This window comes from Oryctolagus cuniculus, chromosome X, assembly GCF_964237555.1.
Source record: "Oryctolagus cuniculus chromosome X, mOryCun1.1, whole genome shotgun sequence".
Classification (NCBI taxonomy): Eukaryota; Metazoa; Chordata; class Mammalia; order Lagomorpha; family Leporidae; genus Oryctolagus; species Oryctolagus cuniculus.
Window position 1 is genome coordinate 82,783,776 of NC_091453.1, and position 13,826 is coordinate 82,797,601.

General features: G+C 40.6%; 1 protein-coding gene across 13 annotated transcripts in view; it reads left to right on the plus strand.

Annotated features, from left to right (window-relative positions):
- CHRDL1 (chordin like 1) overlaps nt 1-13,826 on the plus strand; it is a 123,594-nt gene that overhangs the window by 73,890 nt on the left and 35,878 nt on the right. For 7 of the 13 annotated variants that reach the window (XM_017349994.3, XM_008272882.4, XM_070066553.1 and 4 more), the window contains exons 5-6: nt 3,513-3,658; nt 5,045-5,138. In XM_017349994.3, coding sequence (XP_017205483.2) covers nt 3,513-3,658; nt 5,045-5,138 — 240 coding nt within the window. The remainder of the gene's footprint in view (nt 1-3,512; nt 3,659-5,044; nt 5,139-13,826) is intronic. The other 6 variants (XM_070066552.1, XM_070066555.1, XM_070066554.1 and 3 more) reach the window with 1 other exon arrangement.

Sequence of the window (13,826 nt, forward strand, 5' to 3'; positions counted from 1 at the left end):
GCTGCCGCCTGCAGTGCCAGCATCCCATATGGGTGCCCGTTCGAGACCCGGCTGCTCCACTTCCTATACAGCTCTCTGCTGTGGCCTGGGAAAGCAGTGGAGGATGGCCCCATTTCTTGGGCCCCTGCACCCATGTGGGAGACCTGGAGGAAGCTCCTGGCTCCTGGCTTCGGATTGGTGCAGCTACAGCAGTTGTGACCATCTGGGGAGTGCACCAGCGGATGGAGGGCCTCTCTTTCTTTCTCTCTCTCTCTCTCTCTCTCTCTCCTTCTCTCTCTGTGTGTAACTGTGACTTTCAAGTAAAATAAATAAATAAAAAAAACAAGTAACGAGAACCAAAGAGGTTAAGTGGCTTGTGTAAAGTTATGAGGGTTGGGATTCAAGCTGAGATTATGACTCAGTGGTCCTTCCTTGAAATTTTAACACCCACTCTTTGAAAATTCAAGACCACAAACTTAAAGGCAGGAAAATCATCTCATATTTCTGAAGTGGCTCTCCTATGAAGCAACTATGTGACATGAGTCATATCGTTTGGGGGTCAAATCTTTGGGGGTATCAATCACCTAATTTTCACTATTCTCCTCTGTACATTATCAAGGATGTTGGAAGAATAAAGTAAAAGTAAATGAGTTGTTGAAATAATTCCATTGCATAAAACTAGTCTTAAGCATGACTGTAATTATTTTCTTTTCCTTTGATTCTGTTTTGTCTTCCTGTCTTTTGCTTTTCCCCCATCTTCTGTTGAGTGGATTAGTAGATTCTAACGCAGTGTTACTCAGAAGACTAGTGCAAGGAACGCTGTCAAGTTCATGCTTCCACTAGAAAACCTCACCCTGCAGTTGCCTTGCCATCGATACCTTAGTGAAAGGCATGGTCTAAAAATCAACCCACATTCTTTGGAGGCAAAATAATTCCAGACTTTTTTTTTTTTTTGGTATTCCAAAGTTCTGCCAGCTCATGTAAAAGTCATGACAACTATTATTTTGTAGGTCATTGTAGTTTTCCTCTACTACAAAATGCTGAGATTTGGAGTTATTAGAGCCCAGGGGGCAAATGGCGCTACTCCTATTCTTTCTCTGATGGCTTTCACTCATTTCTGCCAGCTGCAGCTGTGTGGTTGTATTCCCTTGTGGGCAAGAGGCAGGGACTCTAGACAGAGTGTCAGTTAGCATGAGTTAAACTATTTTTTTTTTTGAGCTAAGACTTCTTTTTTTAAGGCAAAATCAAATAATGTTCTTTATATGCAGTAAAAGATCATCAACAAGTAGTTACTACCCAAGGAATGAGTTATTTAGAAATTGAGGCTAGGGTTGGTATTGTGGTACAATGGGTTAAGCTGCCTCTTGTAACACTGCATCCCATATTGGAATGCCAGTTCAACTCCCATCTACTACACTTCTGATCCAACTTCCTGATAATGCACAATCTGGGAGGGCAGCAGAAGATGGCCCAAGTCCTTGGGTTCCTGCCACCCATATGGGAGACCAGGTTGGAGTTCCTGGTCTGGATACTGCAGCCATTTTTAGAATGAACCAGTAGATGGAAGATCTCTTTATCTCTCTGTCTCTCCCTTCTATTTCTCGGCCTTTCAAATAAATCTTTTTAAAACAAGAAATTGAAGCTAGATCAAATTATATAACAGAGTGTGGAATTGAGTTTGTTACCCAAATAATTGAAACCATAGAATCTGCAGTGTCTATTTTCTGGGTATTTTAGACTACAACAGTCTAGATGTATAGCACACCTTCATATTTCAGTGGTTCTTGGATTTTTGGTTCAAATTAAATGGTCCTTTCTTTGTTACAAATTTGAAGTAGTTGGTATCCTTCTAGATAGTGGCTAGGAAAGAAGATTCTAGAATCAGGCAGACATCAATTCATATCCTATTGCTACTACTTAGAAGTAGAATGACTTTGGGAAGTCATTAGTTCCTTAAATCTTAGTTCCTTCATCTGCAAAGTGGACATAATCATAAGGTATGTATAAGAATGTTATTAATAAGAGCCAATGAGATTATGTATGTAAAAGCACTTAACCATTGTGCCTATCATACAGTTGGGGTTCAGTAAACATTAGCTACTGTTATTATCATTATGAGTATTATTATAATTAGCCTTTATCATTTTATCACATCGTGAGGCTCTATATTGAAGTATAACTTATCTAACATAAAATGGACTCATTTATTTCAGTTTTGACTGAGAGAAACTATCAACTTTCTAAGTCCTTCCTCATGAAACACACAACTCCCATGATTTCTCTTCTTCAACTGTCCCATGGCAGACATTTCCTGAACTCTGTTTGTATCTATAATTCATGCATTGATGATCAGTTTAATTTAGGTACTTATTTATTGTTGTTTGAGCTTTGTCTGTCCATATGTGTGCATATGCACATACACATGCAGCATAGGCTTTAATGAAGCCCAGTGAACAGACTTCTAGAGACCATTCACCTAGAGTCACTCACTGAGTGCATTGACTGTTGACTACATGGCAACTCTGTGTTAGACTGCACGGAGTAAAGAGATATGTAAGAGTTCTAGTTCTCAAAAAGCAATATATACCAATTCATACATATATAGGTCAATTGAAAGAAGGTGAAAGTTAGGACCAGAAGACCAGATTCTGATTCCCTTTCTCACCACTCATTAGCTTTGTGACTTCAGTTTGTAAGTCACTTAACTTCAGTGACTTAGTTCCTTCAAATGAAAAATAAAGGTATAATCAATCCTACCTGATTCACAGGTTTGTTATGAGGCTTCATTGTAATAGCGTATGTGAACTCAGTTTGTAAAGGGATTTATAGGTTACCATGATTCACAAATACGAAGTCCAATAATATTCAAGTGTCAAATTCTGTGCTTTCCACAGCACATACCTTGACAGGTCCAGAACATGGGCTGGAGTCGTTAGGGAAAGATTCATGGAGGAAAGGGCATGTGAGCTGAACTCTCATCAGATAGCACTTCAGTAGGTGTGGGGGGGGGGAGGGTACAATGGAAGAGGGATGAGAAATAAACATAAACTACGGAGGCTAGAACAAATATACACGGACATGGCCAATGATATAAAACATAGTAGGGGGTATTGTTTTGAGGGTAGTTGTAATAGATGCTTCCTCTTCTGAAGAGACAGAGGCAAAGGATTAAATAGAGATAGCATGAAAATCCCCCCTTTCAGGCACGTTAATATCTTAAATCATCTATATTATTACCTCCATCAAACCTGGGGCCTTGTTCTTGTTCTCTGATCTCTCGCTAATGCTTACTGCAGTGCCTGACACACAGTGGGTGCTCAAGAAATGCTCAAAATATGAAAGAATGAATGGACGGTGATGTCAGCTGCTGTTCTTATCTGGCTGCCTTAATAGTATCTAAAATCGTGAGCCACTGGAGAAGGACTGTCTTTTAACTCCCTCTGTGTAACACAGCCCCATCTGCTGTTGGGATTTATGAAATCCTTTACAATTATGCCAATAGTCTATTGTGCTTTTTCTCCACTTTGTTCCAGAAGACTCTTTGCCCTCTGTGAACAATAAGGTGACCAGCAAGTCGTGTGAGTACAATGGTACCACTTACCAACATGGAGAGCTATTCGTGGCTGAAGGGCTCTTTCAGAACCGGCAACCTAATCAATGCACCCAATGCAGCTGTTCGGTAAGACCCTGCAATTTAATGTCCCTCCAAGACCCTACCCAAATATGAGAGGTCCCTCTGTATGTGTAGTTTTTGATTGAGCCTATGCTATAAGGTGTTTGAATGAAAGATGAGTTCCATAAGCATTGCTGCCAAGTTAAACCCCCTGATTGTCAACCCTGAATAACTCTGTCGAAGATATCAGACCCATCATATCTTAGTCTTAAAGCTGTAGGACTCTTTAAGTGGGCAAAGATGAGCCATTTGTCATGATCTGCACTCCTTTTTATAGTAATTACACCACCTAAGCCTTCATTGAAGGACTCAAACTTCTCTGAAGTCTTGGGAGTACTGTGAGTGGAAAAGTCACTCTCACCTCTAGGGCCACTCAATCTAATTCACAAGAAAATGGAATGTCTGTTGGTTCCTATCTATGAAGTTTGACTAATTAATTGATTTCTCATATCATGGAATGAGAAAACTCTTTATAGATGCTTGATCATGAGTAAAGCACAACAATTATATCTTTACCTAATTGTAGAGTCCAGAGAATATGAGATCTAGAAAGTGGAGTAAAATGAATGTTAAGCTGAAGTATGGAAGAATGAGGTTAGATGTAGAATCAACTATTCTGCTTGTAAGGGGCATTAAACCCTGGATTGCCAGGGAGAATTTACAGAATCCCTTCCCTTTGGAGTTCTCAGTAGAAATATAGTATCTCGGTATTTGTGGGCATTTGGTTGTGGCCCAGTTTTCCTAATAGCCTTTCAGAAACTCTTCTAGCTCCAGAGGGAAATGCTTCTGAGAACTCAGAGCAAAGCTTAAAGAATAATTTTTGGAAGATAGAATTGTAGGAAATGCAGATTATTCGCAAAGATAGATGTAACCACAAGTAAATAGTATCCTCTCCCGTGTGCTAGACTGAGCTGTGAAATTCAGAGCATCTGGTATGGTTTTGCATTACCCTAGAGAGCTTGTCTCTGACTTGGAAGGGAGACTCCAGAGAATGTTACAAATGGTAGCTATGGCACACATATTCATTCCCTTAAATACCCAGCATCCAACTGGGGCATGATGAGGGCCGAGGAATGCATGAACATAGAGGAGTGAGGCTGAATCTGGTAGTTTGGAGGCCCTGGCAGCCTCATGTACTAGTCTGTACCGCCTTAGAGCAGGGTGTCCAACTAGGATTGCTCGCCTTTATGTGACTTAATCTCTGACATTGAGAAATTGTAAATAGAAAAATAAGCAACGTGTAATAAAATTTAAGAAGTATATAGAACCAACTATGAAAGAAAAATTTAGAAGGATGCACTATGTTTCAAGCCCTACTTTATCCTTGGTACTGAGCAAGCTTTTACACTTATCCCAGATCCTTCTGATCTTAATTTTGTTTCTCCTTGGCAGGAGGGGAATGTATATTGTGGTCTCAAGACTTGCCCCAAACTAACCTGTGCATTCCCAGTCTCTGTTCCAGATTCTTGCTGCCGGGTGTGCAGAGGTAAGTGTCCTGTATCCCAAGATCCGGAGTGCTACCATCCTGAGTAGTAAAACTTAAAAAGAGAGGAAAATACCTGTCTAGTGTCCTAGAGAAAGAGGATTTTCTGTGGTAACCTTCGTATTTGGGGTACAGTCATTCACAAAATGGAAAAAGAAAACAATTAGCAGATTGATTTTTTAAGGACCTTACATGAAAGAAACTGTGCTGGAGTACAACAGCAGGGATGGGTAAGAGTCAGCTAATGTGAAAGTGAATATCTTTATCTCTCCTTCCTTAATCCCTTGCAGTGTTGCCCCTAAATTATTGTATCGTAAAACACAGACCATTTCCATGCACAGCCATAAAAGGAAGATTGGATCCTGCAAAGCATTGATGTGGCCATTTTGAAGGAGTACAGGCTAAATTTAGCCATATTTTTTAAATCCCACAATAAAATGGTGACAAACTCAATAAAAGCAAAATGGAAGACATCATCTTCCCAAGTTATATCCAAAATAGAATCTTCTTCTCCAACTAGTCTTTTATCTTTGGATTCCACTTGTTTTTTTAATGTAACAGTGCTGTTTTCCCCCTTTAGGTTCCTAGGATCAAACCTAATCACATTTAATTCTTCCTTTTCGTTGCCTCTTCTCAAATTACTCAATCTATCAGCACTATTCTATATTCCTCCCATTTTCTGATTTCCCACTGGAGTATCCTAATATTATTAAGCATCTTCTGCATGTTCAACCATGTGATATAAATGGGGTATGAATTGGTAAATATAGACCATATGGCAACTTTTTAAGAACTGCATAAAGGATTCCATTACTTAGGATGGCTTGCTAACATTTTCCAGAAACATCCTTGTGAATATATCTCTTTAGCTGTGGCATCTCTGTGCAATATCTAACCTACTCAACCAAAAACGGTGTCCATAGCAGAAAAGATATGTCCTTTGCCCAGATAGAATTCACATTTTAGCAGAGGAGACAAATAATAGGTAAATGCAAACAACGCTAGGACTAGGAATGTAATAACAAAGGACTGGAATAGAAAGCAAGAGGATTTTTCAGGTTGGATGGTCAGGAAGGCCTCTCTGACGAGGTGATATGTAAACTCAGACCCAAATGATGAAAAGGAACCATCTATGCAAAAGAGTGTTGAGAATAGCATTCAGGCCTAGAGAAAAGAAAATTCAAAGTCTCCCAGCAGAGAAGAGCCTGGAGCATCCCAAGAAGCTAAGAACTAGCATGGCTGGAATATTATGGTTCAAACTGACACAAGATGATGATAGAGCAGTCAACAGGAGTTAGACCATGCAGGGCATTGAAGGCCATTGGAAGATGTTTGGATTCCAGTTTTTAGTGCATTGGGAAGCCATTAGAAGGTTGTAGACAAGAGCATAGCTTCATCAAATTGAAGTATTAAAGGGTCTCACTGGCTGTTGTGACTAGACTAAATTGCCGGGAGGCAGCAATGCACGTGGGAGTGACCAGGAAGAAGGATAATGAAGCAACCTCTTTAGTGTGAGAAGGTGAATGCTGGGACCAAGGACACAGTGTACAGCAGAGGTTTAGAGTAGAGCCTCTGGGGGCCAAACTGTCAAAGTTCTAATCCCAACTCTGCTCCTATCTGGCTGACTGACCTTACTTAATCTTGCTAACAGTTCTTAAAGTGAGGATAGTGTTAGCACCTACTTTCAACATGGTTATGAGGTTTAAATGATACAACTCAAGAAAAGAACCTAACTGAATTCCTTGCATGTAATGAGCACTCCATAAAGACAAGTAGACAAATTTGACCTATATTTAGAGTATTGGTTCTCAACCATGGTTGTATATTGGAATTAATCTTGGTGGATTTATACCTAAGCCAGGAGGGGGAGATGATTCCAATGTGCAGACAAGGTTGAAACCCACACTGAGTGAGAGGGAAAGCTTACAGGATTTTCTGGTTGGGGACAGTTAAGTGACTCTTAGATATTACTGCTATCTTACTCTTCCAAAAAAGGGAAATGTAACCTTGCTACACCCCTGTTCAGAAGACTTTGTGTAAGCATACTTACTATATACTAGTCCCACTTATAAGAACTTTACATACGTGAACTAATTTGATCTCATAACAATGTTATTTAGTGAATAGTAGTATTATCCCCATATTATGCATAAGGAAGCTGAGGAAGAAAGAGGTTAAGAACTTTGTCCTGGATCAGCTAGCTAGTGATATGAGGAGCTAAGATTTTTTTAAAAAAGATTTATTTATTTATTTGTTTGAAAGGCAGAGTTACAGAGCAGCAGAGAAAGAGAGGTCTTCCATCTGCTCATTCACTCTCCAAATGGTTGGAGCTGCACCGATCTGAAGCCAGGAGCCAGGAGCTTCTTCCAGGTCTCCCACATGAATGCAGAGGCCCAAGGACTTGGGCCATCTTGTACTGCTTTCCCAGGCCATAGCAGAGAGCTGGAGGGGAAGTGGAGCAGCCAGGACTCGAACTGGCTGGCACCCATATGAGATGCCGGCACTGAAGGTGGTGGCTTTACCTGCTATGCCACAGCGCCAGCCCCCAAGAAGAAGCTAAGATTTGATTCCTGGCAGTCTAGCTCTAGAGTCCAGGATCTTAACCATGACACTCTGCTCCTGAAAGTGATGCCTTCCTGTTGCTACCACAATATATGTTAAGGCCCTGATGTTGACAGGGAAGGCCTTGCATGGTCTTTCTCAATTCACCTCAGAGGCTTGTGTTCTTCCATTCTTCTACCTTAGGTTCCACTCACATTGTTCCTGTATTCTCGAACCTTTGTACCTTTGCTTTCTGCCCCTCCCCTCAGGGTTTCTCAAACTTTAATGTGCTGCAGAATCACCTAGAGAATTTGTTGAAACTCAAATTTCTGGGCCACAACCTGCAAAGATTCTGATTTATGAGTCTTGATGTGGGCCCATTAAACAGATCCCATTGTGCGTACTGATGCAAAATGATGGTCTATGGATCACCACTTTGAGAAACCATTCCATGACCAAGTCGATGACTTGAGAATACCCTGGAAGGATGGTTTTTGTATCTGAGTTTGATGCACTTAAACTGCCTATTAAAAGTCTGATACCTAAACAAACTAATAGAAAAGTAACCAATTTTACTCTCTGAATGTTTGGAGCAACCAGTTCTGACCCTGTGGCAACCAAGTGTGTGGTGAATGAATGGCAGCCATTTTATGATAAAGAGCTGGGAGGAAAAGATGACAAAATGGTTGCCTAAATAACATCTTCACTTGTACAATAAAGGTGGGAGAAGTGAATATTGCCTCTTTCTGGAAAGTCATTTTCCTCCATCCTTGCCAGTGGAAGTTCTGGTAGTCCTTGAAGGCCTAGCTCAAATGCAGCCCCCTCATGTAGCTCATCCTTGGGTCACATTTTGATAACTACCAGCTGGAAGATCTTTCTCTCTTTGTCACCTGCCCACATCCATCTCTAATTACCCCTACTCTCCTAAATCCTACTTATCTTTCAAAGGTCAGCCTAAGCATAAACCTACCTCTTCTCTAGGAATAATCAGTAATTAATTTGTGCTTCTCCAATACTACTTATCACCTTGTTACCTTTTGTCTTTTATTATTTGTGCCAGTATCTGAACAGCTATATCACTGTGTAAAAGTCTTAAGGTGGAGATTCTTTCTGGTTCATCTTCATTTTCTCCACTACAGTCGGCACAGAATAGGTGCTCATTCAAAGATTACTAGACAGGCATGATTGGAATTCAATGCTATTAAAATGGGATAAGATTGCTGTGTTATTCCCCTGAATTACTGATAGACTATAGTTTCAACTGTTCATTGCTTCGTGGTCAGTAGGAAATGATTTGGTGTCATTTCTGAGTCCTAGGTTGTTTTTTGGGAGGTAATTTGGTGTCATTCCTGAGTCCTAGGTTTTTTTTCCCTCCCTATCCCACAGCAGGAAAGTATCATTAATATTTCTCTTTAGAAGGAATGACCTTCTTCTGACTACCAGTATATGCTCATCTCTTTTAATAAATTATTTGTACCAGCCCTCCAGAGTCAATATGGATTCAGTTACAACCTAATTTGATTTATGCTTCAACAAGGCCCTGGGACTTTCCAAACCTGTTTCTCACAGTATGAGCACACATAAGAGTACTTCAAAAAGTTCACGGAAAATGCATATTATGAAAACACCATGCATGAATTTAACAAATTTATCTTTTAATTTCATCATTGCACCAGCTTTTTGAAGGCTCCTCATATGTTTGTTTTATACTACAGCTATTAGATTCCATGTCTAGGAAAGACAGACACTTTATCCCTCACCTTTTTTCTTATCTATCCCCTTATCTATTTTGAGTCTTCCCCAAAGGAAAGAAAGTCCTTGCTGAGCAGAGATCCACCTGTGACTGCTAATATAACCAAGTGGTTGCTATAATGCAGTTGTTAAGCTGAGATTATTTTGCTTGGGCAAAAAGATTTGTAAAATCTGAACTGAAGAACAATTGATAAAGGAAAGGAAACTGCAAAATGATATATTACTGCATCTGAGAGGAAATGCAATTAGAGGATATAGTTCCTGAAACCAGAGGACATAGATTTCTATGGTTGGGCTACTACCTGTTAGTGCACTTACCTTGGCCATGCTACTTAACTCATTCAGAACCATGGTTTCCTCAGCTGTAAAAATGGAGGTTACAACACATGGAATGGCTGTGAAGATGAACTGAGATGGCATAAAAGTGCTAGGAGATGGCCTAAAATTGCTTAATAAATTATAATAGTTATATTCTATGTAATAATTGCTATATTTATTCTTCTAGAGTTAAATAGAATTGAACCTTCTCCTCTATCTCCAGTAGCTTTGCCTTTTTACTTATTTCATCTTCATAGACAGATCTTTATTTCTAGTCTTTCTTGTAGTAACAGATCCTGGGACTATCTTCTCTCCAGTTCTCTTGTCACAATTTAAATGACTTTCCTTTTATTATGGCCTCAGAAGCAACAGATAAAAGCTCGTTATTACTGATCATGTATTGTTCCCTCATATACTTGATGATTCCTTAAGTTCTTTCCTTGCCATCTCTTCTCTAGCCTAAACACACCATTTTCTTTCATCTTTGCTTATAAAGACTAAATCCCACACTTTTATAAAAATTGTTGTTTTTTCTGGGCCTCCAATTTCTTTACATCTTTCAGTTGTATATGATGTGGTTGAAACTCTTTTGAAGTCCTCATTTCTGAAGCACCTAGATATTTTTGTCTGTTGAAATGATGTTTTTACAAAGAGGTATGTTGTGTAAGCACATTACTCATCTAGCAGGGAACCCAGACACTTCTCTCCTATGCTGGCCACCCTAACTGGGGGCCAAATACTGAAGAAGAAATAACCTTTGAGTGCTGAACTTTGCAGACCTCCCTATAAAAGGCCTCATTGAAATGTTAATTTGTGCCCTCTTCTTGGGCCGGGCAGCAATCCTAGATGTGGATTGACTCTCAGCCCCAGCCTCAGTTGGTTAGACTTGTCCATGAGGCTAGGACAGTCAGGAATGTTGGCAGGGGGGCGTGTCATTGCTGGCACTTCAGCAAACCTCATCTGGACTGGAAGCAGAGCTCCAACAGGCCCTGGAACCTCAAAGGAAACTTTATCAGAAGAAAAATAACTCTTTAGAGATTTTGCTACCCCCATGCCACATTCTGGGCAGGCAGGCCTCAAACCCAAACCCATACCCAGGTTCCCTCTACCATTTATCACGTCTCTTTCCTGTCTTCTGCCTATCTTGCCAAGCAAAAGGGAAGGCTATGTGCTTGGACCTTTGGTATTTGGGATAGCCTATGGACCATATTGAAAGCCAAATATGCATTTGGTAAACAGTGTATGTATGTAGCACTTAGTACATTCCAGGAAGTGTTCTAAGAACTTGTGAATAGAGCAACTCATTTGATCCTTACAGCAGCAGTAGAAACTATTTTATCCCCATTCTACAGATGAGGAAACTGAGGCAGAGAAGTGATGTGCCCAAGGACACATACTAGTAAGTGACAGAGCTAGAATTTGAACCTAGTAAGTCTGGTGGGAGTCCCAAGTTCTTAATCCCTACACTATCTGTTGGAACCATTCATGGGAGTGTGACAAGTGACTTGTCTTAGTGCACAGGAGTAAGGGTGGGGGGGAAGAGATATACAGTGCATATTGGCAGAAGCCAATAGCTCTGAGAGAGTAATGACACTGCTCATCTTTATTGATCAAGGCTCCAATTTACCCACTCTGACCACAGGGATCAACTAATTTAACCCTTCTCTCTATTTCTAGGCCTGAAGAGGCCCAAGTATAGATACCTATCTCATTTAATTCAGCAGACATTTGTAAAGCAACTACTAAATCCCTGGCAATGCCAGTGCTGGAGATGCAGTGGTGAATAGAAACAGACATTAAATCATCCCTCATGGAGTTTTAGTGAGGAAGACAGTCATTTACTATCTAATGGTACAAGTAAATGTGTAATTTCAACCATGCTACATGCCACAAAAGAAAATTGTCATAAAAGCCAGTAATTGAGAGGATCAGCCTGATGAGGAGGTAAAGGAAGATTCCTAGGACTGTCTCTCTGGTCTGAACTCACACCACATTCCTCTTCAGTCTCCGCAATCCAGAGTGAGGGAGGATGGGCTCAAAAGTTAGGGAGGTAACTGTTGACAGTCCTATACTCTCGGGATCCCCAACTTCTAATGCCACGATAGAAACATCACTCCCGTCACACACACTGATGCTGTGGGAGCCTCTACATTACTCTTTTTATACTTCAGTAATTTCCTTCTTAAGGAGCTACTTGATCATGTAGGTCAGTGTCTGCCATTTCTTACCACATTGTGCAATCTAAATTCTTCAGCTTGTTTTTAAAGGCCCTCTGGTTTTGCATAGTGGTTAAGACACTAGTTAAGATGTCTTTGTCCATATCAGAGTGCCCTGGATTCAGTGCTTGGCTCTCCTCCTGTCTCCAGCTTCCTGCTAATACTGACCTGAGACGCAGCACTGATGCTCAATTAGTTGGGTTGCTGACACCCACACGTGAGACTTAGACTTCCTGGCTCCTGGTTTCAGCCAAGCCAAGTCTGAGCTATTGTGGGCATTTGGGGAATGGACCAACAGATGAGAGCTGTTTTTCTCTCTGTCTCTGTCTCTCTCCCTCTCAAATTAATTAATTAATAACATGCAGACATGCACACACGCGTGCACACACACACACGTACATGCACATACACACACACTCAGGCCCTCTGTGTAGCAATCTGATTCTTCCTTAACCTACCCATCTTCAATCCTTTGACACCAACACACCTTCTTCTCTACTTTGTCCTGTAACATGCTATGTTCCTTCTCACCTTCCCTCCTGTAATAAACCTTTCTTACTCCCCACAGCTTGGAATAGTTTTCCTCCTCTATTCTACCTATTAGGATTACATTCATCTTTCAAGATCCAGTTACAGTTGAACTTTTCTAAGTAGTCTTGCCTAATCATTCTACTCCTCATTGATCTCCTTCATCTTTGACCACCTTTAGGCCTTAGTGTGGTTCATAGATGTGTCATCATTGTCTGTTTTGTGTTGCTTAATGAAATAAACAAGACTGGGTAATTTATAAAGAGGTATATTTAATTCAAGTCCTGGAGGCTGCAAATTCAAGATCAAGTAGCTGCTTCTGCTGTGCCTCTGGTGACAGTCTCATGTTGCTCTATGCATGATAGGAAAGTAAAAGGGGAAGCAGGTACACATGGAACAGAGGGAAGGGGCCAGGAGCTGACCCACTTCATAACAATCCAGTCTCATGAGAATGAATCCATTTCCATGAGAACTAATCTAGTCTCATGAAAAAGACACTACTACCTCTTAAAGGCCCCACATCCCAATATCACTATATTGCAGTAAGATTTCAACATGAATTTTGTTAGGGACCAACCACACCCAAACCACAGCAATAGAGTTCAGCTTTTAACAGTGTTTTCTTGTATTATTCAATATTTTGTCTCGGCTTTTCAACTGGGAAGTTTTGTAACACAAACACTATCTTTTATTTTGCCCCTATTTCCCCTAGTATAGTATTAAGCATATATAATACTGAAGGATTTATTAAAAACAAAGACAGGGTACAGCCTGTGGTGCAGAGGGCTTTAAGCTGCCTATGCTGCCATCATCCCATATGGGCTCTGGTTCAATTCCTGACTGCTTCACTTCCAATCCAGCTCCCTGCTAATGCTCCTGGACAAACAGTGGAAAATGGCCCAAGTGCTTGAGCCTCTGCCGCCCATTTGGGAGACCTGGATAGAGTTCCAGGCTCTTGGGTTTGTCCTATCCCAGCCCCAGCTGTTGTGTTGTGGCCATTTGGGTGGTCAACTCAGCAGATGGAAGATCTCTCTCTCTCTGTCACTCCCTTACTAACTCCGCCTTTCAAATAAATAAAAATAAATATTTAAAAATAATTTAACAAATTTTAACAAAAAACAAAATGGGCCACAGTCACAAAAATTTCTTGACAGTGCTCCAAGTGCAAGTTTGGCTAGGAAAGCAGGAGGAATGACTGGACTCATTCAACCCAAGCCCATTCATCCAACACATCTTGAATGAGCCCATTGAGAAAATTGATGTCTCTTTTTATGAAATGGAGATACTTTTTTAAAAAAACATATTTGTTTGAATGGCAGAGTGAGGGAGAAAGAGA